General features: G+C 59.0%; 4 protein-coding genes across 8 annotated transcripts; 2 read left to right on the forward strand and 2 right to left on the reverse strand.

Moving 5' to 3' along the window:
• Positions 1-31: 31 nt before the first annotated feature.
• On the reverse strand, positions 32-9909 carry PCBP4 (poly(rC) binding protein 4). Of its 2 annotated transcripts, none has more exons than XM_059161055.1 (13): positions 9792-9909; positions 3522-3662; positions 3354-3377; positions 3215-3247; positions 2869-2985; positions 2514-2645; positions 2240-2368; positions 1916-1990; positions 1705-1749; positions 1566-1629; positions 1407-1459; positions 1155-1324; positions 32-531 (listed from the first exon to the last, which is right to left on the reverse strand). In XM_059161055.1, exons 2-13 carry the CDS (start codon positions 3600-3602, stop codon positions 465-467), a joined length of 990 nt encoding a protein of 329 aa, XP_059017038.1. In that variant the 5' UTR covers positions 3603-3662; positions 9792-9909; the 3' UTR covers positions 32-464. The 2 variants fall into 2 exon arrangements, with proteins under 2 accessions (XP_059017038.1, XP_059017037.1); XM_059161054.1 differs by having other exon boundaries at positions 32-728.
• Positions 9910-11008: 1099 nt separating this feature from the next.
• ABHD14B (abhydrolase domain containing 14B) lies at positions 11009-15227 on the reverse strand. Its single transcript, XM_059161061.1, has 4 exons — positions 15090-15227; positions 13932-14167; positions 12469-12710; positions 11009-12079 (listed from the first exon to the last, which is right to left on the reverse strand). Exons 2-4 carry the CDS (start codon positions 14140-14142, stop codon positions 11900-11902), a joined length of 633 nt encoding a protein of 210 aa, XP_059017044.1. The 5' UTR covers positions 14143-14167; positions 15090-15227; the 3' UTR covers positions 11009-11899.
• Positions 14618-21101, forward strand: ABHD14A (abhydrolase domain containing 14A). 3 transcript variants are annotated; one of them, XM_059161060.1, is made up of 5 exons: positions 14618-14940; positions 18720-18931; positions 19109-19224; positions 20309-20544; positions 20750-21101. In XM_059161060.1, the coding sequence occupies exons 2-5, from the start codon at positions 18738-18740 to the stop codon at positions 20930-20932; spliced, it is 729 nt and encodes a 242-aa protein (XP_059017043.1). In that variant the 5' UTR covers positions 14618-14940; positions 18720-18737; the 3' UTR covers positions 20933-21101. The 3 variants fall into 3 exon arrangements, with proteins under 3 accessions (XP_059017043.1, XP_059017041.1, XP_059017042.1); XM_059161058.1 differs by lacking the exon at positions 14618-14940 and adding an exon at positions 15349-15480; XM_059161059.1 differs by lacking the exon at positions 14618-14940 and adding an exon at positions 16058-16233.
• A 1615-nt stretch (positions 21102-22716) lies between these two features.
• Positions 22717-27703, forward strand: ACY1 (aminoacylase 1). 2 transcript variants are annotated; one of them, XM_059161052.1, is made up of 15 exons: positions 22717-22933; positions 23319-23430; positions 24080-24144; positions 24215-24319; positions 24660-24754; positions 25039-25115; positions 25209-25298; positions 25396-25452; positions 25772-25845; positions 25931-25980; positions 26091-26235; positions 26337-26405; positions 27069-27148; positions 27288-27348; positions 27431-27703. In XM_059161052.1, the coding sequence occupies exons 2-15, from the start codon at positions 23337-23339 to the stop codon at positions 27593-27595; spliced, it is 1227 nt and encodes a 408-aa protein (XP_059017035.1). In that variant the 5' UTR covers positions 22717-22933; positions 23319-23336; the 3' UTR covers positions 27596-27703. The 2 variants fall into 2 exon arrangements, with proteins under 2 accessions (XP_059017035.1, XP_059017036.1); XM_059161053.1 differs by having other exon boundaries at positions 22741-22761.

Genomic DNA, 27703 nt, shown 5'->3' on the forward strand with positions numbered 1-27703 from the left:
GAGTATCAGTGGAAGCAGCAGGAATCTGCAGGGAGGTGGGGAGAGAAGCATGGCCCCCAGCCACCCCCACCCCCGGCCCTCCACCCTGCTCCCCACAGGAGGGCCAATAGGCTGGGAAGCCCTAAGGGATGGGGAGTGCATGAGTGACCCTCTGAAGTGGGGGCACTAAGGATGCTCCCTGCATCCAAGCATAGAGCTACAGGGGGTGGAGCCCCGTACCCTGGGGCGGCTGCGGCTCCCGGACCCTGGGCCAGAAGCTGCTCCCACTCCAAGAGGAGGAACTCCCACAGACCCGGGCTGGGGGGGGGGGGTGCATCCATGCGTCTGGGCATTAGTGGCATTTGGGACCCCAGGGTGGAGTCTCCTTGGGCAGGGAGGGTGCAGAGGCAGCCCCCTACCGGTGGTCCTGCCTGCCCCTGCGCCTGTGCCTCAGCTGGCCTCAGTAGGGGGAGAATTTCTGCCGCTCAGCTTTCTTGCTCCCATTGGCTGCTGCCATTTTGGCAGTGTAGGCCGCCAAGCCCGGCGGCGGCCCTGGGGAGGCAGGTGGCAGAGCCAAGAAGGGCACAGGCTTGAGGCCGATGAAGTTGGAGAGGGAGATGGCATAGGGTGTGCCCAGCAGGCCTGGGGGAGCTGTGGGCAGGGCCGTCAGGGGCGGCGAGAAGGGGGCAGGCAGGTCTGTGGGGGCTGAGCCGGGCGTCCCCCCAGAGGTAGACTTGGCCGTTTCTAGACTGGAAAGAGGGATATGGGGGGAGATGAAGGGAACAGTGGAGGTAAGAGAGGGGCAGTAAGGGTGAATATGGGGGAGATTAGATGAGAGGCAAAGAGGAATCAAGAATAATGAATGGTGAGGGGATACTGGGGCGGGGGATGGGAATGGCAGAAGAGTAGTGATAAGCAGGTATGGTACTCAGTGAGGGGAGATGGGGGGGGGTTGAAACCCGGGGGAAAGAGACAGGGACAAGGGAAAAGATGACACAAGGGACAGGTGTGGAGGAGAAGATGGGGCCACATGGAGTGGGTAAGGTGAGGGTTCGGGGAGACAGAGGACGTACCCAGACAGAGACAGAGAAGGGAGATCAGCTCTCCCCACCCCAATCGTGCCTTTTACAGGCACTTGAGCCCTGTGACCTGGACCACTCCTACCCCACACTCACCAGGCAGTGATGAGGTACTGGGCCAGGGCGATGGAGACAGGGGAACCAGTGATGGTCACGTGCCGCTCGCCAGCACCTTCCGCTTGGTTCCCGATCTTGATATGTGCCCCTGACATCTGTCGGATCTCACTGATCTTGCTGCCCTGGCGCCCGATCACGCAGCCAATCAGCTGCGGGGAGAGTGGAATTTAACCCTGGGCCAGGCCTAGACCCCAGGAACCACCCCCACAAACCACCCCATCCTCTGCTCACATCATTGGGAACCAAGAACTCCTGTGAGCTGGTCTGTGTGCCGGGATCCAGTCCTGGGAGGGAGGAGAAGAGAGATTGGACATGGCGCTGGGCCTTTCCTGCCTCCCCACATACACTCCCAGTGGGGTTGCCCCTGCCTCCTTCTGCAGGGCCGCTCACCTGGCACCATGCTGGGGGAGGCAAAGGGGACTGCGTGGCCTGAAAGCTGCTGGAGCTTGGTGACCTGTGCCAAAGAAGAGGGTCAGGACTCAGAGGAAGCCTGGTTTCGGAAGGGGTCCCTGGGGCTATGGTTACTCACCTCAGCGGGGGTCACAGCCCCATACTGACCCTGGACGGAAAAGCCCTGTGAGGACAAAGTGGGGGAAAGAGGGTGACTGTGACAAGTCAGAGCAATTTGGCCAATCACTCCCCCCCCCCGTGCCAGCCCCCAAGTCCTTCTTCCGGCCCTCCCCCCACCTCAACCCCCTTCTCCAGGAATGCTTCCTACCCATCCTACTATCCCACCTCACCTGGTTGGCAGAGAGAAGGACGGTACCTAAGGACAGGCTCGGATGATATGGGATAGTAGCTCCTTTGGGTGGGGACTGGAAGGCACAAAAGGGGGAGGCCCTATCAGGTCCCTCCCTGGCCCCTCTAACCTCCCCAAGGGCCCTGTGTTCCCAAGACCCTCACTATGATCCCCAGGTAAATGCATCCCAACATTCTGGAGCTCTCAGTCCATCCCCGAAGCCCAGCCTGGCCTCCAGCTGGTGCCACAGGTAGAGGGTTAGGGAGCCTGACAAGGCCGGGTGGCAGGCCCATCCCCGTCCCCTCTCCCTGCATCAAGGAAGCACCTCCAGGATAACAGCGCAGATCTGCCGCACACACAGGATGATGGCATCAGGCACCCCGGACACGGTGACAGCACGCTCTGTAGAGTTGGGGAGCAGGTCTCCTGCCACCTGTACCTGGGCCCCCGTGGTCTGCAAGCAGAGAACAGGGACCACTTCTGGCTACCTTCAGAATCCAGGCCAGGGCTGCCCAGGCTTTGAGCTCCCCAGGGGACAGGAAGCCGTAAGTCCGGGGAAGGGTAGGACTCCCTGAGGGTGGTATCCCCCTTCTCCTCACTTCTCGGATCTCCTTGATCTTGGTGCCAGCCTTGCCAATCAGTGAGCCACACTGGCTTGCAGGAATGACGAGGCGCAGGGTCACCGGAGGCCTGGAGACATTCCCACCATTTGCAGGAGCGGCACAAAGGTCCTGGGCAGGAAGACTGTGGTTTGGCTCTCCATGCCCCTGCTGCTCCCCCTCCCGTGGGAGAACCTGCCTGCTGGGGAGTGAAGGGGAGAAGCCCTCCCCAGGTCCTACCCTAATGAAGGAACCTGGCCCACCCTGGGTTTGGCCTTCCCTGCCACCTGCAGCCCCTGTGTGGAGCCCCGGCCCAGGGAACCACTCCCAGCCTCCCAGCCCACCAGCCACAGACCTCATCCAGCTTGAAGGCGATCATGGAGACCGCATGGAAGACAGCCGCTGTAGACCCTGTGATGGTGGTGATGCGCTCAGGGCAGGAGCCCTCAGAGATGGTGATCCGGGCGCTGCTCTGCGGGGACACACAACGCCAGGCGGTGGGGCTCCTTCTCCACTTCCTTGCCAGGAACCTGTCTGCCTGCCGCCCTACCAGGCCCCAGCCCACCACTGGAAACAGCTACCTTCCAAGGGCACTCATTACTCATCCCAAATGGTGGGGAGCAGGGAAAAAGGTGGGGCAGGGATCTCCCCTCCCCTCCAAACCAGATGCCCTGGGCAGCTCTCCCAAACTCCAGCCTCACCTGCTCCCGGATTCGCTTTACAGTCTCTCCTTTCTGTGGGAGAAAAAATACGGAATGGCTCTCAGCCGGAGCGGTCACCACCTCCAGAAGGCCTGGGGCCTCAGGTGGAGGTCCGCACAGAATAGAACTGGGTACCTACCTTCCCGATTATGCTGCCGACCTCCTGCAAAAAAGACAAGAACACAGTCAGGAGGAGTGGTGCCCCAGGCCCAGCCCGGGCCACCAGGATGGGGAATCTAGCCGAGACAGGACACAGGAGCTCACATTCCTGGCCCGCCCTGCCTGGCTGTGCCCCGCCCCCACTCACCTTCCCGTGCATCAGCATCCGCAGGGTAAGGGTGATGCTGAGCTCTGGCTCCTCCTCCAGCCCCGCATCGGAGCCGCTCATCCTGTCAAGCGGGGCTGGGGCCACAGCGGCCTAGGAGTGCGTCCACGGTGCCTGGCGGCTCTGACGGGGGCGGGGGCGGGGGTAGGGGGTGGGCAGTGGAAGAGGGATTAGAGGGGAGCTCCCATCTCTTTTGGGTCCCCTGCCTTTACATGGGGACCTCAGTGTCAGACTGACCAAATTCCCACAGGAGACAGCGTAGACCCCTGGTTTCAAGTGTCACCCTGATTGATGCCCTTGTGTGCCACTCACTTGCTGTGTGACCCTGAACAGCTCATTTCATCTGCCCAAGGCTCCGCTTCCCCCCTACCCCATCCACAAGAAGAGACTACCAGGTCCTACCCCGAGAGTCATGAGAATTAGAACAAGCTGAACACATATGTGGGAGGCAGCCAGTCGCCATGGGTCTCCTTCCCTCCTTCCCTTTCCCCATGTACATTGGAAGAAAGAATTAACCAGGAGACCTATGGGAGTCTGGGGTGGGGACTCCTCTCCGACCTCTTAGAAGAGGAAGCCCCTGGAACTGGGCCTTGAAAGCATGATTAAGTTTGAAAAGTTAATTCAAATAAGAAGCACTTGCATCCAGGGACCACAGCCTTCCCCCCATCAGCACCCCTCCCCACGAGAACATGGGGTTACAGCTGGCCAGGAGGCTGGAGCAGCCATGGGGAGCCATGGGGAGGCCTTGAAAGGAGGGTAGAAGTGAAAAGAACAAGGTTCTAGAAGGGTCCTCTTGCCCCAGCCTTCCCCTTGCCTGGCAAAGGCTTGTGGGGAGTGGGGCACAAGGGCAGGGAGCCCCAGGTCTGTGGGGCCGGTCAGTAAAGCAGAAGATCCCTGCAGACAGCTGTGAGCAGGGTTTATTCAGCACTTAGGGGCGAGGGGGCGTGGTGTCAGGAGACCAGCAGTCTGCACAGGGCTGCTCTCCTGCTGGCTGCAGAGGTAAGAAGTGGCCACATTCCCAGTCTGGAACACTTTCCACTGTACCAGAAAAAAGGCTGCTGGCTCCTGGTCTCAATTTCCTCACCCATGAAATGGAGAGAATGCTTCCCCTAGGGACTGGGTGATGGGTAAGAAAGGGATTTGGGGGCTGGGAACTGACAGAGGAAGGAGGAGACAGAGATTAGCTTCTGGGATTAACCCAGCCGCCAGCCCTCCCTACCCGACCCCTTTTCATGCCCCAACTTAATCCTGAACCTTAATCCTGCCTGGAAATCCCTCTCCTCCAGTGGCTGTCTCCCACCAAGGCTCAGCTTTGATGGGAACTAACAAGGGTACCAGAACCCAAGGAAGAAAATGGAGTGGGACCAACTGGTGCCAAAACTAAGCCAAGGCCAAGCCCTAATCCCGCAAATTCCTTCTGCCCAGGAGGGCGTGGGAGCCAAGGATGCGTGTGCCTGCCTAGAGCACTCTGGAGACCTCTGGGCACCTTCTTCTTCAGCCCCCTGCCCTCTCCTGAAATGAAGGTCAAGGGTGTGGAGCACTGTCCAGTCCCCTCTTTGGGACCCCCTTGCTAGCCAGAGCTTGGGCATGGAGTAGGAAGGGGGTGTTCCCAGCCTGGCTTTCTCAGGAAGCCCAAGGAAACCTCTGTATGACATGAAGCCTGTTCCTTCATCTGTACCATTGGGTGACAACGCTGTTCCCTCAAGCCTTAGGTAACTTGTATCCCCAGCACCTGCTCCTCCCTCTGCTTGAGTACTGTCCAGAGGCTCTCGAGAGGTCAGAGGTCAACAGTGGATACAGGGACTGGGCTCTGTGAGCATCCTGGCCAACCTCCTGCTGGCTGCCCTTGCAAACATTCCCCCAGCTGCACGCACTTCCTCCAGCAAAGCACTTGTGATGACGTGCTTAGTTTCTGTCTCCCTGGACAGCCAAGCCCGGGAGCCCCTTAGAGCAGCAGCCAAAGCCGCCACCTTCTCCTTGTGTCCCCAGAGCTCAGGCCAACAGCCAGACGGGAGAAGGTGTTCCGAACATAATGGTTAGCTGAACAGATGAATTCACCATACAGAAGGGAACCTGATGCCAACAGAGGGTCTCTAACCTGCCCAAGGTTACAGAGAAGTGGGCAATGGTGGGACCAGCATGGTCCTACCTGCTAGCGAGGGGCTCTGGCTACCACAGGCCTCATCTCTCTCCCCTTTCTGGCTGTTCCATCTGGGTCTGTCAATCCTCTTCCTGGAGGGAGGTTCTTCAAAGGTGGGGAACAGGCTTTAGTAGTTCCTAAGACCCCTGCCTGGCTAGTACGTGGGGGTCATGCTTGGGAAGGACTGACAACTTGCCCAAAGCCATGGTCTTAATCTCCAGAATGTTCTGAGGCTCACAAGCTCCTCTGGAGTAGTAACCAGTGGAAGATCTGACACTGACCCCATACCATTTCCCCATCGCCTTTGGGGTCATAAGCCTCAAGGAGAAAAGGGCAAAGGGGCTAGAATGTGGCCAGAACTCGAGTTCCTGCCCTGAATAAGATACCTGGGTCTGCAGCAGAGCCCACTGCCCCGAATTTCATGGTGACCTTGGCCAGGCCTTCCTCTGACCTGGACCTCAGTTTACCCTCCTGTGCTATTTATGTATATGTATGGGACTGGAGGGGAGAGGGTGTGTGTACTGGTGCTGGTCCCTCTGTGTCCTTCCTGTTCTGAAGGACCCTCAAGATCTCTCCTGTTTTTAGGAGAGAACAGGAGTTCCTGACACAGGTCTCCCAAATTATTCTCCTAGGGACCCTAAGAACAAGCAGCCCTATTTGGCATGCTGGCTCCCCTCCTCCCCTCACCAGAGTTCTCAGGGAATCATTTGCTGGTGGGCCCTGGGTCCCCGCTGGGCCACCTACACGGCAGCCACACGTCATGCCACACTGACCTCCAGCTCACCTCTGGGGGTGCCCAGCCCCCTCTGGTCAGCAGGGCTCCCTGGCAGAACACACCAAGCTCAGACTAGGCCTCTGCCTCTGACCTCGGGTGTTCCCTCCTGCTCCCTAGGCCCCCTCCCCAGACCCAGTGCCCACTCCTTCTGTCCCTGGCTTCCTGCCACTCAGGCTGGAGGGGGCGGGGAGGGGGGTGACAGCTGTGTAAGCGATGGCGGCTGCCCCTTCCTGCCCCTCCCCCCCAGCTGTCTCTTTCTCATGACAGCTGCCCAATCAAAGGGCCGGGGGCTTAGCCAGCTCCCCCCCACATGCAGGGATCAAGTGTCCACCCTGGCTTTGTTCTGGAGCAAGAACAATCCGGGGGAGGGGAGGGCTCCTGGGGCTAGGCAACTCAAGTGGACTGGCCCGCCTCTTGGGGGATTCCCTTGGCTCTGTTCGCCAGCGTCTGGACCAACCAGGCCTTATAGACCCACCTGGGGTAGGGAGAAGGTCGTGGGGGGTGGTCTCCAAGTTCATCTCCCACCTCATATCCCCCGACATCCCCCTTAGCACCATCAGGCTCCAACCTAGCAGCCTCCTACTCCTAGTCCAAAAGCAGCCATGCAGGCCACACCCAGTGATGCTGGGGAATGGCTCAGGACATCAGACGAAGCAGGGTGTGGCAGGAGGTGGACACTGGACATGGGGAGATCAGTACTGAAGAATCCTGAACTCCGCTGCCTGCTCCCTTCTCTGGGTGTGCGCCCCCTTCCTGATTACCCAGCCCTCCACAAGAAGTGCCCTAGTATCCTCCGACCCATGCACCCAGCCTCTCAGCCTTATAGCCTCCCAGCATTCATGCCACCTTTTGGGAGAGTCGGCGGGAAGGAGAGGCCTTCAGGGAGCAGCGTGGGGTCCATGAGTTCCACCCTCTGGTTTCCCAGCCCAAAGCTGTCCTACAGACTCAGTGCGAAGCAGCAAAGGGAAGCGCTGACAAGTTGGCTGGTGCCAGAAATGCCACAGTCTCCTTAGAGCATCATTCAGCAACCCCTCAAGAGTCCTTACAGCCAAAGGAAACTGAGTCAGGCCCAGGCCAAACTGTACTCCAAGAGAAAGGACACAACTTCTTGGTTGTGTCCCCACCCACTGACTGGTACCCATCCCCTCACTGCCTCACTCAACTTGAAAAAGTTCTCTAGCTTTGATTTTCCATGCTGGAGACAGATCATTCTGCCACTACAGCCATCTTTGGCTCCCCAGTACCTAAGGAATAAAGCTTGATCACCACAGACAGGCACTCAAGGTCCCTCATGATCTGGCTGCTGTCAGTTTCTCTTGTCTCATTTCTACCCCTTCCCCTCTACACACCAGGCTGCAAAACACGTCTAGTACCTCCAGGCCTCTGGACCTTTGCCCCAGCTCATTCCAGCTTGAAATGCCCATCCTCCTCTGTCAAAATCCCTCTCAAATGCCACCTCCTCTGTGAAGTCTTCCCAACCTTCCAAGTCAGATATAATCACTCAGGCCTCTGTGCCCCAGCTCAGTTCAAAGGAGCCCTAACAGGCATTTTCAAGCCTATCTTTCTATTATCCAGGAGGGTAGGAGTTCCTCCAGGAGGGCGGGAGCCAGAACCATGTTCACTCTGTGTGTAGAGAAGGGCCTGGAGGCGTTAGGGACCTGACATGGGGCTGAGGGTCCCAGGAAAGCAGAGAGGATGGTGAGAGAAGATCCAGGGCATGGGGGACCAGCCACATGGGAGATCCAGGATCTGCTGGAACAGAATTCCCAGTTCCCATTCCTCAGTACCCCCAGCCCCTGCTCCTGATGTTTCTTTGGGTCTAGGGGCTCCGCAGTCATGTCACTGGGGTAGGGGATTTGTGCAGTGCTTTGAGACTCTTAGGGGCCCAGAATGGGTTTCCCCATGTGGAAGCGAGGCTGGAGGAAGAGCTGGGGAGTGGCACGGGTTTCACCAAGTCAGAACCCGAGGCCCAGAGAGGGAGGTGCTTGTTTATAAGGCTGCATGAAAGGCAACTGGCGGAGCTGGGAGAACAGGGGTCCACCTGTGGGGCTCAGAGCTCTTTTCTCAAGAGGTCAATGCCATGGGGCAATGGTGATGGAAGCTGGAGGGGAGGGGGGCAGGGATGGGAGCAGGGAGGGTGGACAGAGCCTGTCTGGGGACACAGGGCGGGGCAAAACCAGCCTCCCTGTGGCCTGGGCCTGCCAGGGTGTGTGGGCCGCCTGCTCCCAGCCCCCCACCCTGAGCATGCAAGAAGAACAATCCCCTTGTGTTTGGGCAGCCTGAGCCTGCATGCTGATGAAGGCCGGAGGGTGGGGGCTGGGATGGGGGTGCTTTGGAGGTTGATGGGGCTCCAGGGCCCAGAGGGAATAGGGGACCTTCAGATGGGAAAAGTAGGGTCCCAGGTGCTGGCCCTGAAGGAATGAGGGTAACCCCAGGAAAGAGTGAAGGCTAGAGCTAAGATTTAAGCTCCTGGAGAGTCCCTGGGGTCTGAGGGCTCTTTGTAGGAGAAGGAGGGCCCTTAGGGACACATGCCCTGTTGGTCCAGCATGAAGGTAAACATTGTGGGTTTGGAGGGGACCAAGAGCCCACATTCTGGGAGGAGGGAATGCAGCTGGCCCTGGGTGCATCCCCTTGAAGACCACTCCCCAGGGTGTTGGAGCCGGGCGGAGCACTGGGTGCCACAGGTCTCAAGATGGCGGGCCTGGGATAGGGGAGTGAGGAGGTGGGCACCTCCCTCTCCTGGCCAGGCAGGCATGAGGGCCAGGCTGAAGTGAGTATCCAGAGACACCCCCTGTCCCCCAAGACTTCAGCTAGAAGCTAGGTCAGAGCTGAGGGGCTGAAGAGTCACAAAGCCTAAGGGACCACTCTTAGTCCCCAACTGTCATCTCCACACACCCCTAGTCTGGAGGTTTGTCTGCCTGCTCCCCCCACCACGCCCCAACCAAGGACTGCAGAGAATGGGAAGGGGTGTGTGCTGAGCCAGGAACTGCAGGGGAATGGCTGATGGGGATAGAGATGGAGCAGAACCAGAACCCAAGGCAGGAGGTCGAGAGAAAAGCAGGTCCAAAGAACAGAAAGAGCAGGTGGGATGTGGGCCTCAAATCTGGGGTCTCGGGTCCAGGAGGGCCCTCCCTGGTGCTGGGGGCTCCTCGGGCAGAGCAGCGCCCCCCACCTGTGCAGGCCTGGGCCCGTGTGGGACAGGGAAGCGTGTTCCTCTCAGTCTCCCAGTATCCCAAAGCGGGACCCCGGCCTGTAGACTCCGGCGCGGGCTCCCCGCCCCCCCGGCCGAACCCCCAAACTTTGAGGCCCGCGGTGCCCCGCCCGGCCCGCGCCCTACCTCGCTGGGGCTGTCCTGCGGCGGCGGCGGCGGCGGCAGCGGCGGCGCGGCGGCTGGGCCGCTCAGTCCCACATTGTCCCCGGGAGAGGCGGCCGCTCACAACTGCGAGTGACATCAGCTGCGAACAATGAGGGGTTTGACAGGCGCGGAGCCCGGCCGGCCCGGAGCCCAGCTCCGCGCCCCCCCCACCACCCCCCGGCCCGCCCGGCCCGGCCCCTCCCCGCCCCCTCCCCGGATCCGATTACAGCGCGGCGGGCCCGCCCCAGCCGCCCCAGTGCCGCAGCCGCCCGCCCCGCCCCGCGCGCCGCGGTGCGCCCGGAGCGGCGGCCGCTTCCGGGAGGGCTGGGGCGACCCTCCCCCGGCAGCTCGTCCCGGCGCCGGGAGCTGGGGGCGGGGGGGGGGGGGGTCCCGCCGCCAGCGCCCGACCAGCCGCGGTCCCCCGGCGCCGCGCCGGGCCGCGAGCCCCTGCGCTCTTCGCCTGACAGAGCCGCCCTTCGGGAGCCTCCGCCGACCCCCCGCGCCCCCATCTCGGCCTCGGGCCCGCCGCCAGGCCCCGCGCTGCCCGGCTCGGGTTCGGATCCCTCGGAACCCCGACTTCTGCCCTCTGCCCGGCGGGGTTCCCAGCTCTGCTCGCTTCTGCGCCATCCATCCCCTCGCGGGGCTCTCCCCCAACAAGACCCGCGCCCCTCAGCCACCCACGGCTTCCGCGAAGCCCGGCCCTTGTCCGCCCCGGACAGGTTACCGGACCGGCTGGAGGAGGGGCCTGAGAGCGGTGTGATCCCTTGCACCCCGCCCCGCCATTCTCCCAAAGCTACCCCCAGATTGCCTTTTGGGGGCTAGGGTCGCAAGGGCCGCGGCGCAGTTGTGTACTCGGCTAGAGAATGGGGGGAGTTGTACGGTCCCCAAGCCCTCTCCCTCCCCCACCGTACCCTTTGGGAAACAGATCTACCTCCCCCTCTCCTCCGTAATCGGCTCAGCCTGGTCCCACTGACCTCCACCTCCCCCCACAGCTGAGTCTCTTGGCACCTGGGTGTGTGTGTGTATGTGTGTGTGGGTGGGTGGGGAGGGGAATCCAATCTCCCTTCCCCTCCATCTGGCCGGGTGGACAAAGGGCAGGGGGACCATCTGGTCCCGCCAGGGTGGGGGAGGGGCCTACTGTGTTGGTCCCCAGGGGCGGGGGAGGGGCGGCGCTCCGGAGACTGCAAGAGCCTGCGGGGTCTAATTGCATCACTTTATTTCACCGACCTCCACTCCGCTCTCCGTCTCCCCAACCCCCAAACCTCAGAGCAGGAAACAAGCTTGGTTGAGCAGATCCAAGCCTAATAACCTGGGGAGGTGTGGAGCACCCAGAAAGAGGAGGGAAAGCAAGGAGATCAGAAGTTACAAGGTCTGGGGCCAGCTGCAACCTGTGGGTGAATGGAGTTCGGGGCTGGCTACTCCTAAGCCTGGCAGAGCGTCTCCTACAAGGAGGGTCCCCACCTTCCTGGACAGTGGGGGGCTGCATGGTTGGGAGGGTGTGTGTGTGCCCATGTGAATGCTTGTGTGAGAGCACAAGAGTGCATGTGTGTGAACGCATGCAATGCATGCAATGCAAAGCTGTAGGTGCAGTGTGTGTGTCAGTCCAGAGTTGCCTGTACCTATGGGGTTGCTCCCGAGTGAAGGGTCGTATCTGGGAACATGGATGGCTCTCTATGAGTAAGCATGCAAGTGGGCATGGATGTATCTGTGGTCTAAGAGGCAGGAGTAGGAGGTGTGAATGCCCTGCAGGGCAGCCCAGGGAAGAGGCTGGAGGCAGGATGGGAAGGCTGCACAGGGGAGAGGAAGGAGAGTGAGGAAACAGGAAAACCTATAGGAGAAACCCATCTAATGGATTACCCTCCACCAGATTACGTCTCTTGATTCCTGAGGCTTTTCCACTTGATTTCACCTCCTTAGTCTGTCACTGCAAGAGAAAGAGGAAGAGGAGAAGACAGATCCTAGAGACAAGAACCCAAATAGACAGACACACCTGTTGCATGTATGTGATGAGCAGGAACCCATGGAGGGAGGAAAGAGACAGAGAGAGCCCAAGGCAGGCCAGCAGCCACCCCCATCTGCAGGACTGGGTCTCATGCTAGCCCCTGCAGGAAATCCAGCAGCCCCGTGTGCCACTCCTCAGGTTTGTCAAGGTAGCAGGGGTGCCCTGCCCCCTCCATGACCAACACCCGGTGGTTGGGCAGCTGCTTCAGGTGCTCAAAGCTGGTCAGGCCCATGGGGTCCTGGTCTCCATATACTATAAGAGTTGAGGTCTAGAGAAATGAAAGGGAAACAGTAAACAGGGATCTACCACACCAGCCCCAACATCCTAGAGGGGGTCAGCTCTAGTTCCACCACCACTTCAGTCTCTCCCTGGGGCCACCCCAAATGAAGGGGAGGGACAAGCTGGCCCCGTGGGTGGTAGGAGAGGCCCCAGTTCCTGGGAGACAGAGGCATGGATTTTTGTCTGCTCTGGCACACAGTTTAGCACAGGCCAAGGCACAGGAATCTGCTGCTAAGTAAACCAAAAGGGCAGAGTTTGGTAGTTTAGCTCCCCCAAGAAGACACCCCTCCGTTAACCTGCCCCCAGTGGAGGAAAGGCCCCAGGATGGACCCTTTCTTGCTCAGGGCAGGGGCATCTCAGCCTCCCAAATGGGGATACCTTCACACTGGCATAGTCCGCAGCATTGATTTTGTCAGTGCAGATGGGGGCCACTGGCACATAGCCCCGGAGCTGGGAGCCAGGGGCTGTGAGGAAGGGCAGGGAGTACATGCCGCTCAACGATGGGCTGATCACAACTGGAGAGCCCAGGTCCAAGGCGTCCACCACAGCTACCAGGAAGCTGCTGGGGACCAGCTCCCCGATAGGGGCAGGGGCTGCTGCTTCCTTGGAGCGCCCCAGGCCTGCAGGGATTCAGGTGTGGGAAAGACAAGAGCATTGAATGGGGAAAATGGAAGAGACAGTCCCTTCCTCCAGGAAGCCCTCCTAGGTCAATCTCTCAGTGCCAGGTTCCAGCAGCACACAGTGTGCCCAAGTTTATTCCTACAGCAACCTAAATCTATCCTATCTGTGGCAAGCACGAGGCATTTTCCTCTATGTCTGTGCCTATCTCTCCCAGCCATAGAGTGTCCTGGAAAGGATTGGTCTCTTAAGTCCAACACAGCTGGGGCCAAGTCTCAATTTTCCACTTAACTATCTAGGCAACCTTAGGAAAGTCTCCTCACCCCTCTCTCAGCTGCTCAGTTTCCCCATCTGTTAAAAGAGACAAAAAAGTATCTGCCATTTCAGGTTGCGGTGAAAATTAAGTGAATTAACTGCTTAAGAGGCACCTGTCTCAGGGCTGGCAGGGTGGACAGGGGTGGAGGAGCTGGCTCTGCACATGTACCTTCCCTCCAATGAGTCAGGCCCCACCTACCCCCAAAAGATTAGCTCAAGACCTTCCTGGAAGATCATCAGCCCAACCCATGGTCCGAACCAATCCCATCTGGGCCTGGAGGCCCACACTTGGGCCCTGAAACCCTGCCAGCCATGGCCTGTGAGGGGAGCAGGTCAGCTCTGCTGCCCCTTCATACTCGGCTCCACGGGCTGGGGCCTACCAGTCCAGGTTATGACGGCCGTTCTGGGGCTGCTCCTGCCCTACCACTGAACCCAGTTCTGGGCTTTGTCCCTGGGATGGTGACTGGGGGCTTGGCCACCCACCAGGCCCCACCCCGCCCCCACATGTGTCAGGAGACTCAGTCTCACTCTTTAGGGCTTCCAACAGAGGCTACGGTTATGGCTCTGTCAAAAGATTTTAATTCCACTTGGCTGAGTACCGATTCTTAGGTGTTGGGTACCGATGACATATGCACGTATCTCAGTCCCTTCTCACTAGAGCCAACCCCCCAAATCTGTAGCTCTCATTACAGAGGAGGAAGCAGGCTCAGAGCCTCTCAGACACCACCCCGGGCAACTTGGCTAGAACCAGCTGGACGGTGTCCAGACCACACCCGGATCGAGACCCGAGAAACTGGAAGGGCCTTGCCGAGGGCACTGCACCCTGTCAAGGTCCTCCCAGTGCCCCAGGGCCCAGGCCTCGTTGAGGCCCCCCACAACCCCGGTCCAGAAGTTTGCCCCAGAGGTACCTGGTAGGTCCATGGCCACAGCCCGGTAGCCAGCCTGAGCCAGCCTGTGCAGCGTGCCCAGGTTCTGCCAGGTCTCAGAGGAGAAACGGATGCCGTGCAATAGCAGAATTGAGAAGCGGGCAGCCTGCCCACCGCCTGGCCGAGCCTCCCGGAAGAAGAGGCTCTGGCCCTGCACCTGGGTGGTGCCCTCATGAAGCTCCACTCCGGCCATCACCGCCGCTGTACTGGTGGCGCACCTGCGGTCCAAGGCCAGACTGAGGAGGAGCCACAGAACCCCCCTACCCAATGGGACAGAGAGGGCAGGGGTCCCTCTGGGAGCAGCAAGGGGGCCTCCAGGAGGCTACCAGAACTCTCCACATGCTTTCAGATGAGGAAGACCGAGGTGTTATTTATGCCTCCGCCACTCAACTGTGTGGCATTGGGCCTCAGTTTCCTCTTCTGAAATAAGTGGCAATAAAACCTACCTCAAGAATGAATGAGTTAAAAAAAAAAAAAAAAAAAGAGACGAGGGTGCTTGCCCTTGAACTCAATACATGGAGCTCCCGTTATGATTATTGTCCTCATTGTTATTCTCCCTTTCTACGAATGGGGCACAATACAATACAATACAATACAATAGTGCTCAGCTCCCAGTGGTGGATGGGATTAAACGAGCTCCTGCATGTGAAACGCTGCACAAGGTTCCTAGCACAGAGGGAGTTCAGTTAAGTGCTCAAGCGACAGTAAGCAGCTATTTTGCTTATGGACCTCTTTCTCTTCAAGGCACTGTTACAGTTTGTAGGTTGGCACCGCAGGCCGGAGGGGGTCGGGGTTGGAGTTTAAAACCTATTTTTCAGAGGCGGAAGCAGGAACGCAGAGCTGGGAAAGGCTTTGGAGTTCCGGCCCGCGAGGAATGCGGAGTACCCCGCGCGCCACCCGCTGGGGCCCAACGCGCTGACGCACGGTCACCGGCGCCGCGGCGGCTCGCTCGACCCCCTCGGCCGACTTCGGTTCTGGCTCGCTGGGCCCGGTAAGGGGCACGCGGGAAGGTTGGGGGCAGACCCGAGGAGGGGACCTGGGGAGCCGAGATGGGAAGGGGAGGAACTTGGGCTGGGTGGGAGTAGGATTTCACTGGACAGAAGAAGAGAGGTTGGGGGGCGGGGGGCGCAGGGCCGGTACCTGGGGAGCTGCGTAGGATCGCGCAGTTAAGAGGCAGGCGAGTGCGGGCGGCGACTGCGGCCCGGGTCTGGGAAGCGGGGAAGTGGTCCGGCCTAGGGCGGAGACCAGGCCGTGCTACGGGACGCCCTCTTGTGGCCACAAGCCGTCACAGGGCCCGTCGCTGCCGCTAGATCGTTCCTGTCCCAGCAGCCTCGGTTTCCCCAAACCCCTCGGCCCCGGGTGCTCCAAGCACCTGGCTGGGTGCGGCCCCAGCAGCCTGCCCCAGATGCACACGATGAGGCTTGCGGAGAAGGGTTCGTGCGTCCCCACCCTGCCCAGGCCCAGAGTTGTGCGCGGGCAAGCGGTGAAGCCGGACCTCCGTGAGTGTGAGATTCTATCAAAGTCCAGCCAGGTGACCTCAGCCGTTTTCACAGCGTCTCCGAACCTGTTTCTGGGCTTGCAGAATGGGTGTGATGTTGCCTTTTTGTCAGGGTGTCTGTAACAGAGGGAGTCCTACGGGCCCTGCGCTGCCTCCCTGTACCGGCCTGGCTGCCACGCCTGGCTTGGCCACATACCGCCAGCAGGCTAGGTGCCATAAAGAGCAGTGAAAGAGGCCCAGAGGCCACCCCGGGCTGTGATCGAGTGCGTGTGCCTGTGTATGTGCAGGGGTGCGGGAAGCGGTTGGACTGAGACCAGGAGCCGCCAAGTAGCTATAACATCTGACATTGAACAGCGAGGCCTCCTCTCCAGACACTGTGCTACGGCTTGACCCATCTTTTGCGGCCCTTAAGACAGTCCTTATCCTTACCCCCTCTGTACAGAGACGGGCTGACCCAAGATAGAGACCGCCTGGTGGGAAGAAGCCGGTGGCTCTCCCCTGGCCTTCGGACTGAGAACAATCCGGTAAAATCGGGACAGTGGGCCGGGCCTACGTGTTTTGGGGCACCGCCTAGAATGCCCCCCTCCGTGGGTTTAGGAGGCGCGGGGGCCTGCGACTGCGGACTGCGCAAGCGCGCCTCCCCGGCCGCGCTCTCTGCCGCCTGGTCCCCGCAGCCGCCCGCAGAGCGGCGGAGGCAGCGCCATGGTCGCGGCGCTGTTTGGCTGCTGGTTCCGCGTGGGCGGGGCCCGCGCTGGGGTGTCCGGCCCGGTGATCCCGGTCGGCCCGGTAAGTGTCTCCGGGGAGTGAAAGCTGCGGGGTGCCTGGGGGCGGGCCGTCCTGGCTCCGCCCCTTGCCCCCAGGGCCCTAGGGCAGAGTCCTGTGGGAGTGGCCGCTGCGGGGGGCAGCGAGTGTCCCTGTGTTAGTGTGTTTTGCGTGTGTTGCCCAGGCTTTGGTCTGCGTGCGTTCTCGGGGGTCTGGATACACGTGTGTTGATGTGGTGTGTGTCTGTTTCTACGTTCCTACGTTGAGGAGGATGTCGGTCTGTCTGTACGCCCGTGTCTGTGTATGTCTGCTGTGCGCATTTCTGTGTACGTGATTTTGAGGGTGTGTAGCTACGTGTGCGTGTGTATTTTTGAGGCTATATGTATCTGTTTGCCTGTACGTGCGTGTTTCTTGTATGCAGGAGCAGTTTGGGGATTGTGTATATATGACTGTGTGCTGGTGATTTGAGGGTCTGCATGATTTTGAAAGCGTGTGTGTCTGTGTGTGTGTGTGCCGTCTGCTTTTCTGATGGCTGGCTGTGTGGCTGGTTTTGAGGGTACGTAATTCAGGGGATCGCTTGCTCGCAGGCCAAGTGTGTCTGCCTGTACCTATTCCGTGCCAGGAATAGCTTGTGCAAAAGAAAAGCTGTGGGGACAAGACTGTTTGTGTGCACGCGTGTACTCCTGTGTGTCATTGTCCACACGTATGCCAAGGACCTAAGTTGGGTACAGCCAACCCGACCCCACGCTTGTCTGGTGCATGCTGAGTTGCCTGAGTTGCCTGATTTGCAGGCTAGCTTACCCCCACCATGGTCTAGTGCACCAGCTGCCTAGGTTGCCAAGGCAACAGCCAAAGTCCCGCCTCTCCCTCGCAGCAGGCTTGCCACAAGGAGAGGTCCGCGGGGATCCTCCCACCGGTAGGAGCCTAGGCTCAGGGTGCTCTGGAGGTTGCTGTTCCTGGTCAGAAGAGAACAGCGGCCTCTTTCCTTAAGCTCCTGGCTCTTCACTGGCACCAGAAGGGCTGCCACTGCCCACCCACCCCGGGACTGGGAGTCTGGGGCTGGGGTCTTGGGAAACACTGTCAAAGCTCCCAGGAGAGGAGAGTGGTGCCCAATATGTTTCCAGCTGGGCCAGCACCCACTTGGCACCCAATAAAGATGTGTTCACTGGAATCTGTGAATAAGGCAGGTGTACTCCTCCTAGGCCCGAGAAATGACAGGACAGCCCTGGGTCAAATCCACTGTATTCCTGAAATATCACAGGAAACTTGAGAGGGATGATGCAAGGTGATCCTTTCCCCCATTTTACTGACAAGCTGAAGACGCATAGCCAGGAAGTGGCAAGGCAGAGTCTCAAAGGCAGGGCTAACCCTTCTGTCTGGGTCCTGGGTCCTGATGTCTGTCCTCTGGACAGGCAAAGGACCCAGACTACAAGAGTCTGTCGGGTGGGGGAGCTTTCGTCTCTCCAGCCTCCATTTCGAGGTGTACCATGTTCCTCCCTGGGCCCATTCATTCTGCTCATGCCTCAGCCTTTCTCCATTCCAGATGTTCTCCATGAGCCCTCCTCCCACTTAATATCAGCTGAGATAAAGCACTGCATATTTCCATCAATTGGAAGACACATTCTGATTTAAGCACTATTATATGCAGTGTGATAAAAAAAGAAAGAAAGAAAGAACCATTTCCAAACATGCTGTCTGTCAGTGAAATGGGGCTTTATACATAGTCTTTCCCCTTTTATTTTCTTTAAAAGATTTTATTTATTTGTGTGATAGAACACAAGCAGGGAGAGCCGCAGGCAGTGGGAGAAGCAGGCTTCCTGCTGAACAAGGAGCCCAACACAGGGCTCCATCCTAGGACCCTGGGATCATGACCTGAGCTGAAGGCAGACACTTAACTGACTGAGCCACCCAGGCATCCCCAGTCTTTCACTTTAATGACTCTGACTACTCTGTCTACCAGCAAAGCTCCAGTTCATTCCTCACCTCCCAGGCCCGTGGTTTCTTCCTTGGCAAGCTGAGTGTAGCCTGATGGTTAGCAGCCCAGTTCTGGGTTCAAGTCCCAGCTCCTCTACCTGCTACTCTGCATTTTGGGCAAAAGAATTTACCTCTCTGAGCCTGTTTCCTCATCTGCAAGAGAACTATAATCCTATCTGCTTCCCAGTGTTCTTATGTGGATTTGTGAGTCCTCGTATGGGAAGGGTCAAGCACAGGATCTGGCTGTCATAAGCACTGGTTTTAGCTGGTACAGTGATGATGGTGGTTATTGAGCATCTGTGTGTCTCCAGAAAGATCTCAGATGCTCCTTCTCAGGCTTCAGGGGATCTGAGCCCTTGCCCCTGCATGTGCGGAGTAGTTGGATATGAACCCTCAGACCCCTGCTCAGAGCAGGACAAAGGGCAAGGGCTGAGCTCTTCCTTTGACTGAGGGCTTCTGGGTGGGGTTTGGGGGTGGGGTCCAGGGGACCTGGTGGGGACACAGCCCCAGCCTCTTCTTCCTCTCCTCTCCTCCAGACTGTGGTACAGACTTCCATGAGCCGGTCCCAGGTAGCCCTGCTGGGCCTGGGCCTGCTGCTCATGCTGCTACTGTACGTGGGGCTGCCAGGCCCCCCTGAGCAGACCTCATGGCTCTGGGGAGGCCCCAATGTCACAATCCTGGCTGGTCTCACCCCTGGCAACTCCCCCATCTTTTACCGCGAGGTGCTGCCACTCCACCGGGCACGCAGGTGGGTGCTGACCTCAGGGTGTAGTGGAAGGACTAGGTCCAAGGGGAGTCCCTGTGTGGGATCCCAGCTCAACTCACGGTGCTCAGGGCCTGGGAGGGCAGTGGGAAAAGCCTAGAAAGAAAGAAGGGCGGCCCATTTCCAGACCCCAAGGACACACACTCCCCTGTGTGCCCACAGGGTGGAGGTGATGCTACTCCACGGAAAGGCCTTTAACTCGCACACGTGGGAGCAGCTGGGCACACTACAGTTGCTGGCGCAGAGGGGCTACCGGGCCGTGGCCCTTGACCTCCCAGGTGAGAGCCCCCACTCCGGGGTCTAGGGAAGCAACATTCGGCAGGCACAAGGGGGCAGCTTCCCAAGGGAGGACTTGGAGGGGTAGAAAAGCCTTACGGTATGGCTGGGTTGGGGGGGATTTGAACCCCAGTGTCTGGACAAGCAGTGGCAGGTTGTAACACAAGATGGCAATGCTAGAAGGTCTGTGTCTTTATTTTCTACCTTTGAAGCTAGAATGTGGACTGTGGCATGTCCCAGAGCATGGGAAATAGAAATAGAAATGCGACTCACTTCCCAAGAGCTTGCACAGAGAGATCTCACTGGACTTTTTATGATAAACTAGGTAGCTTTTCAGTTTTTTAGCTGTGCACATGATTTATGCTATCATTCTTATCTTTAAAAACCAAGAAAGAGTGACGTCCTCAGAGACCCATGCCTACTCCCAGCAGTCTGGAGGTGCCCAGGGGATCCCTATATAGAAAGACAGACAATATTCAGGATTGTGTGGTGAGGGTAGAAACATGACTCGTGTCCTGTCGGCTTAGCAAATCTCTCTGTAGCTTGGTTTTCTCCCCCAATACCATATCTCATAGAGCAGGCCAGTCACTATGAACATCTGCCCATTCCTCCACTGGTAGATACATAAGTTGATTTAGAGTTTCCAGCGTCAGTGGAAATGCTTGAGGCATGAAGCTGAAGCAACTTTGGACATGTTTCTTTGAGCGTGGAGGCAATAATTTCTATAGGGTAGCTACCAAGAATCATTATGGGTCAGAGGATGCACATTTTTAAAAAACGTTGACAAATATTACCTTACCCTCCAAAAATGCGACATGGATTTATACTCCCATCAGTCATGGATGAAAGTGCCCATTTCCCCACATCTTCCCCAACACTGTATATTGTCAGTCTTTTTAGTTTTGCCACTCTAATGAGTGAAAGATGCTTTTCTAGCAGACCTATCCTATTGCCTAAAATAGCTTCCAGGAAGTTTGGGGGTAGTGCTGACCTGTGCCTCTGCTCCTTCCCCCACTGTAGGGGAGAGGCAGGAAGTCCTGGGTTCCTTTCCAGCCTCCCTCAGCTGGTGCCTCCTGCTGTTCCCAGGTTTTGGGAACTCGGCACCTTCCAAGGAGGCAAGCACAGAGGCAGGGCGGGCAGAGCTCCTGGAGCGAGTGCTACGAGACCTGGAGGTGCACAATACCGTCTTGGTGAGCCCCTCTCTGAGTGGCCGCTATGCCCTGCCCTTCCTGATCCGAGGCCACCACCAGCTGCGTGGATTTGTGCCCATTGCACCCGCCTCCACCCAGAACTACACCCAGGAACAATTCTGGGCCGTGAAGGTACTGGAAGGAGGGTTTCCAAAGGTCCAGCTTCCTATCCCTGGCTCCAGTCATGGGGGGGAAGGACTCAGGTCTCAGTTGGAGGACATATGGCCTCATCTGGATAGAAAGAGGTGGGGCGTTTGGGAAAGATTTCCTAAAGAGGTGGCAAGAGGGTCAGTCACCGTCAGGCCCCAGAATCACAGCCCCTTGCCTTGCCCTGCAGACCCCGACTCTCATCCTGTATGGGGAGCTGGACCGTATCCTGGCCCGAGAGTCACTGCGGCAGCTCCGCCACCTGCCCAACCACTCTGTGGTGAAGCTGCGTGATGCAGGCCACGCCTGCTACCTCCACAAGCCGCAAGACTTCCATCTTGTCCTCCTGGCCTTCCTTGACCGCCTGCCTTGAATTCACCCACTGACCAGGCCCCAGGCCTGGCCTGAGCTGGGAGAGTCTGGACCAGTGCCCCACCAGGGAGGCAGCCCCTGGGATTGGAGGGTGGAGGCCAGAGGGCCGGGCCTAGTCGGGACCTCTCATTTCATCTCACAGGCACAATAAAAAAAAAAAAAAAAAAAAACCACATTTTTTTGTCATGTCTGGGGAGTGGCAGGTCCTGTTTGCTGGGGTTGCAGCAGGTGGGGTGGGAGTGAGAGGCAGGTCCGGGACTGCTTGGGGGCTGGGAGCTGGAGGGAGGCTTCAGCAGCCCAAGATGGTCTACTTCTTAGCTAGCTGCCCTCACTACTCTGTGACTCAGTTTCCTCACCTGTAAACCGGGCATGATGGTAATTCCTGGCTCAAAATTTGGTTTTAAAGTGGACTCAGTCTAGGTATATAGAGCACTTGGTCTCACGGGGCTTGTGGGGGTCTGGGGGAGCGGGTGTTACTGTTGTCGTGTGACCACTGGGGTTGGTAAGAAGTCCAGGGTCTAGCCGTTGTGCCAGTGAGTCAGGAATGCAGTACCTATGGCCAAAGGGAGCAGGATGTGTAGGGATAGAAGTGGGGAATGTGGTTTAACAATTAACACAGCACTGGTGGTGAACTGCCAAGCCTGCTTGCCCCTGGGTATGTATGGGTCAGCAAGCAGATCAAACTTAAACCCCAGGAGGACTGGGACGGACCCCCCTCCCCTTCCCTTCCCTCCCAGCCTGCCTCCTAGGAGCACAAAGGTTGAAGTCTTCAGCCCTGCCTCTCCCCACACTGACTCAGCCCCTATAGCAGGGGGCAGAACTGGCTGAGAGTACAAAGGACACCCAGACACCCAAGTGGGCAGCTACAACTGTGTGCAGCCTGGGGGTGGCCAGTGGGACACCTGTGCCTCTTTATCCTCCCTCTCTGGTGGCTGCAGGAGAACCAGGGAGCCTGGCACAGGGTCAGCCAAGAGTATGCCACATGTACGCTCTTGTGCTGCTCAGCCCCTCTCACATGATCATACAAGCCGTCTGGTTACATCTTCTCACCATGACATCCTCTGTCACACAGACGCTGCCACACCAGCCACATCTCACACTCGCGTTGTCACACACATGCACGCTGATACACACTGTTGGATTACCTCCCACAGTGGCACACTCGCATGATCTCACACGAAGTCACACATGTGCCTCTCCTCTGCCCCTTTATCCTCCGTAACTGGCACGTGTCTGGCGGCTTCTCTGACACCGCTCTGTGCCCCCCACCCCCCGCGGCGACAGAATCCTGTGGGTACATGGAGCAGCCAGCCTTCTGGAACTTACCGGGGACAGTTATTAACCAAAAACCTGTCCACACAGGGGGCTGGGGCAATCAGCGGGGACCTGGCCTGAGGAGCTGAGACACGGAAAGGGAAGAAGTCAAGAGACTCGCGGGAGGGGACGGGGGAGTAGGCGGGGCCAGCTCTGGCAGGACTTTGTAGCGCTGTACCCCAAGAGGGGCGCCTGAGCGGGCAGATGCCCCCTCCTGTGTCAGAATCAGCTCTCCTCTCTACCCCGCCCCATCTGGAGATTGCGGGAGGTAGAGCCCTCTCCCGGCGGGACCACCCGCGGCTCGCAGACTAGTCCAGCGGGGCGGAGCCTGGGGGCGGGCTTGGCGGCGGGGCAGGCCGGGGGCGGGGCCGGCCGGGGCGGGCAGACGGCCGCCGGGGCGGAGCTGGCGGCGGCTGCGGTGGCTGACCCCGAGGAGGATCGCAGGATCCCGTAATCCGAGAGGAGGTCGGAACCTGGGGCGGGCGAAGACACCTTCGTCGTCGCGGCCGCGGGGACGTAGGTGGCCCTTGCTCGCAGTCTTCGGCCCCGCCCCGGGATCCGGTCCGGCCACGTGGTGGGCGGAGGGGGCGGTTCTGAGCCCTCGACCTCGCAGGACCCTGAGCCCTGGGCCACAGTCCGGGGCTGGCGCTGAGAAGCAGGCGCCTGCCCAAGAGCAGCAGAGAGCGAGGTGGGACCCCGGAGAGGGGTAAAGGGACTGGGGTTATGTGGCATAAAATCCGGGCAGTCGGGAAAATTTTTTTGAGGAGGGTAGGAAGAGCCCATGTCTGGGTTCAGAACGGGCTCAGCTCTCTCAGCCTCAGCCTTCTCCTCTGTCTGTAAAGTAGGCAGGCATGCAGAGGCACGAACTTCCCGGGGTTCTTTGGCGGATTCAATATGGAAATGTGTTGAAAGCGACTAGAACACCTCCTGAAACAGAATGGGGGCTCCGAAAACAGGGGGTCTTCTCCCTGTGGGACGTGCGGGGAAACGCCCTGGGGCAGGGGCGTGAGTAGATGGAGTCCACGGGGCCGCAGCGGTGGGGAGGGGTAGGTAGCCGCTCGCTTTGCCCCTAGCTCGCCGCGCGCAGCGCCATGGCCAGCGAGGGTCGCGAGGGCGAGCACCCGTCCGTGACGCTCTTCCGCCAGTACCTGCGCATCCGCACGGTCCAGCCCCAGCCGGACTACGGTGAGAACGCGGCGGTTCCAGGGCCTGCGGTGGGGTCCCGGGGCGGGGACTGCCTTACACCAGACTCCAACCACTGTCACCCCGCTAAGTCCCACTCTGTTGCCTCAACTGGCACCTCCACGCCCCTAGCGGTTCCCCAGGTCAGCGGACTAGTGGCTGGTTCGGGAACAACTTCGCCTCACTGCCCCGGGTTTGAGGACGGGGAGGAGAGACCAGACAGCTCCAAGGGAAGGAGCTCCAGAAGCCTACTGGGCAGGACAAAGACCACAGCCCTTAGGAAATCAAGCTTGGTGGCTGGGAATTGTGGACATGGATCCAAACCCCTGCCCCGTATTTACCAACTGGGGCACATGGGGTGAATCTCATGCCTGTGCACCAGTTTTCCCATCCCTAAGGAAGAGAGCAGCCACTCCTGTTTCTAACTATGGACTTCCCACCTGACATTCCACAAAGGGTCACTGACTGGCCAAAGATATCTTCTCCCTTGGAGACAGAAATGCAGGTGTCCCCGAGGGGTGTGGAACTGCAGTGTGGAGGCAGCAGCCTGTTTCAGCATGGGCTCCCCTCTCTGGATGTACCCCTAGCTTTGCCTGGGCTGGTGGGAGGTGTGGGTAGGCAGAAGCAGCCCCAAGACTCTCTGTGTCCCCAGGGGCTGCCGTGGCCTTCCTTGAGGAGAGAGCGTGCCAGCTGGGCCTAGGCTGTCAGAAAGTGGAGGTGAGCCTAGGCCTGTCATGGGGCGGGGAGGTGGCCCCGGGGCACCCGCTCACCTCCTGGTCCTCTCCAGGTGGCACCTGGCCGTGTGGTGACCATTCTGACATGGCCGGGCACCAACCCCAGACTCTCCTCTGTCTTACTCAACTCTCACACGGACGTGGTGCCTGTTTTCAAGGTGTGTGGGGCGTGGGAAGCAGTGCAGGCCTTGGGGTACACAGATGACTCAGACCCCCCATTGGACCCCAGAGAGCCTCAGGGGCTTGTCTTGAAATTGACTCCCGATCTCATAGGACATGACTATGTTCAGGCAGCCTTTTCCCAGGGGTCCGTTCTGTGCCGGGGGTAGCAGTGGGAGCAGAGATGAGGGACTGCAGTCTGCTGCACTTGGCTCGCTTCTGTCCCCTTCACCACCCCACTTGTCACCCCAACCCTAGGGTAGGCTTCTAGATCAGGGGCACAGTTGAACAGAGTAGATTAATGACTAAATTTGGGGCTTCTTCTCATCTCCACCCCAGGAACACTGGAGTCATGACCCCTTTGAGGCCTTCAAGGATGCTGAGGGCTACATCTATGCCAGGGGTACCCAGGACATGAAGTGTGTCAGCATCCAGTGAGTGTCCTCCATTTCCCATCCCCCACAGTGCCCCTTCTGGCTCACTGAATTGACCCAGGGCCTGGTGTGGGTGTGATTGGAGAATCTCAATGCCAAGGAACACCTTGACCCCTTATCTTGAACAGGAATTCTCACCTTGACATGGATGGGGAGACTGAAGGACAGAGTCCCCTGCCAGGCTGGGGCAGAGCAGGCTGCAGGGGCCCAGGGCTCCAGCCTGCCCACCCAAATATCTGGTGGCTCCCCCAGCACCTGGCTTATACCCTGTCACTGCCCCTCAGGTACCTGGAGGCTGTGAGGAGGCTGAAGGCTGAAGGCCACCATTTCCCCAGGACCATCCACATGACCTTTGTGCCAGGTAGGAGTGGCTTGGGGAGAGCCACTTTTCAGAAGCAGGAGGCTTTGGCGATAGGGACAGATCCTTCATCTCGTGTCCCTGCTGCTTTGACAGATGAGGAAGTTGGGGGTCACCAAGGCATGGAGTTGTTTGTACGGCGGCCCGAGTTCCAGGCCCTGAGGGCTGGCTTTGCCCTGGATGAAGGTGAACAGGCTGGCAGGCCCTTAAGCGGCTGGTGGGGGACAGAGAGGCTGTTAGGGGCTGGGCCACTCCACGCTCTGAATCCCCTCTCCCTCCCCAGGCCTGGCCAACCCCACTGATGCCTTCACTGTCTTTTACAGTGAGCGGAGCCCCTGGTGTGAGTATGGGCTTGGAGGGAGGGCGTCATTGTGCACTGGGATGCCAGGCCAGAAGGGGAGAGGGGCCAGAGGGGCCTCCCAAGAGTCATGCAGCATGTCGGGGCCTGAGTAGCCAGAGCCCCTCTCCACCTGGACTTCTTCCTGAGCTTCTGAGGGAAGCCCCCCATGGACAGAAACCAGCTCTACACCTTGCGTTCTAAGGAGAACAACCCTGCCAGATCAGCTTGGGATGAGGGGAAGGCTGGGGCCCACCCCCAGGCTGGTCACTTTTCCAGCCCCTCCCATGCTGAAGACACCTCCTTCTCCCTCATCTCCCAGGGGTGCGGATCTCGAGCACTGGGAAGCCAGGCCACAGCTCACGCTTCATCGAGGACACGGCAGCAGAGAAGCTGGTGCGTGGCACACAGGGAGGGAGTTTGGGAATCCCCGAGGCTCTCTCCTGGGGCCACACTCACATCTGACCTCACACTCTCCTAGCACAAGGTGGTGAGCTCAGTCCTGGCTTTCCGGGAGAAGGAGAGGCAGAGGTGAGGCAGCCTGGGAAAGAGGATGGGGGTCTCGGGGGTGGCCCTGCCAGAGAAGGGAGGCTCTTCATCTGCTGTTCCCCCTGCTGCCCCTGCCCCGCCTCCCACCGCAGGCTGCAGTCAGACCCCCACCTGAAGGCCGGGGCTGTGACCTCCGTGAACCTGACCAAGCTAGAGGGTGGCGTGGCCTATAATGTGGTACCTGCAACTATGAGCGCCAGCTTTGACTTCCGTGTGGCACCAGACGTGGACCTGAAGGTGCCCTCTCTGCCTGGGTTTGGAGCGGGGAGCCGGGTCTTCAGTCCTAGGCTGGAGGCTCAGGGAAAGCCGGAGAGGTCAGCTCATCTCCCTTCTCACAGGCTTTCGAGGAGCAGCTGCAGGGCTGGTGCCGGGCAGCTGGTGAGGGGGTCACCTTCGAGTTTGCTCAGGTATCAGCTGGGACCCATGGTCAGATGCTGTGGGAGCTGAGGAGCCTGGGCTTGCTGGGTGTGTGTCCTGGTGGTAGTGGGTGCTCGGCTACATCTGGGTGTCTGTAGCTGTGAGGGACACATTTTATTCAACAAGCAGTCATGGTGCAGGTCACCGTTGAGTGCTGGGGATACCGTAGGACTGAAATTAGACACAGTTCACGGCCTCATTGTTCTTACAGCATGAAGAGACGAAAAGACCTCAATTAAACATTTATATACTACTACTTTTATATGAGTCTGAACATACTCGGTTTAGGAAGGGGTGGGACCCCGCACTCTGAGAACCTGTAACAAGCATTTGGCCAGTCTGAGAGGTCTGGGAGAGCCAGGTCCTAGGTCTCCTAGGTCTCCTATCCTAGGTCTCTAGGAAGAAGATAGGATAGGAAAGCTGGACAGGAAGTAAGTAGATGGAGGGCAGGTCCCAGACCTGTGGCCTTTAAGGGACTGAAAGAGGGCCTGTGGCTGGACCAGCCGGCTGGCTATCTGGGTAGGTGGGTGGAAGCCGCGGTAGAAGGTGGGGCTGAGTGGGTGTGTGCCTAGGCCAGGCTCAGAGTAGCCTGTGAAGAATAGGGGAAGATGTCCAGGCCCTGTCTTGATCCTGCTATCCTGCCCCCCTTCCAGAAGTGGACGGAGTCCCGAGTGACATCTACTGATGACTCAGACCCCTGGTGGGCAGCATTTAGCGAGGCCTGCAAGGACATGTGAGCACATGGGCAGCCTTTCTCTTCCCCTTTCCTCTTTTCTCCTCCTGCCTCCCTTCCACCTTCCTTTGCCCCTTCAGTTTCTCCCTTGCCCTCTCCCCTCTCTGCCTCCTCATTCACCAGGCTCCTCTCTCCGCAGGAAGCTCACTCTGGAGCCAGAGATCTTCCCCGCTGCCACCGATAGCCGCTACCTCCGTGCGGTGAGCTGTTTGCAGTGGGTGGGCAGGGGGTGGTCCTGGATGCTGGCCCTTCTCCTCATGGCTTCTCCTTGCTGCCCTGCAGGTGGGGGTCCCAGCGCTGGGTTTCTCACCCATGAACCGCACACCTGTGCTGCTGCATGACCATGATGAACGGTTGCACGAGGCCGTGTTCCTCCGTGGGATTGACATATACACACGGCTGCTGCCTGCTCTGGCTAGTGTGCCTGCCCTGCCCAGTGATGGCTGAGTCCCAGGCTCCCCAACCTCTACCCCGGGAGCGTCCACCAGACCAGTGTCAAGGCAAGGATCCCTCTGCCCCACACTCAACAATAAAGTCTGCGTGTGGACAGGGCCA

Source organism: Mustela lutreola, chromosome 2, assembly GCF_030435805.1.
Source record: "Mustela lutreola isolate mMusLut2 chromosome 2, mMusLut2.pri, whole genome shotgun sequence".
NCBI lineage: Eukaryota > Metazoa > Chordata > Mammalia > Carnivora > Mustelidae > Mustela > Mustela lutreola.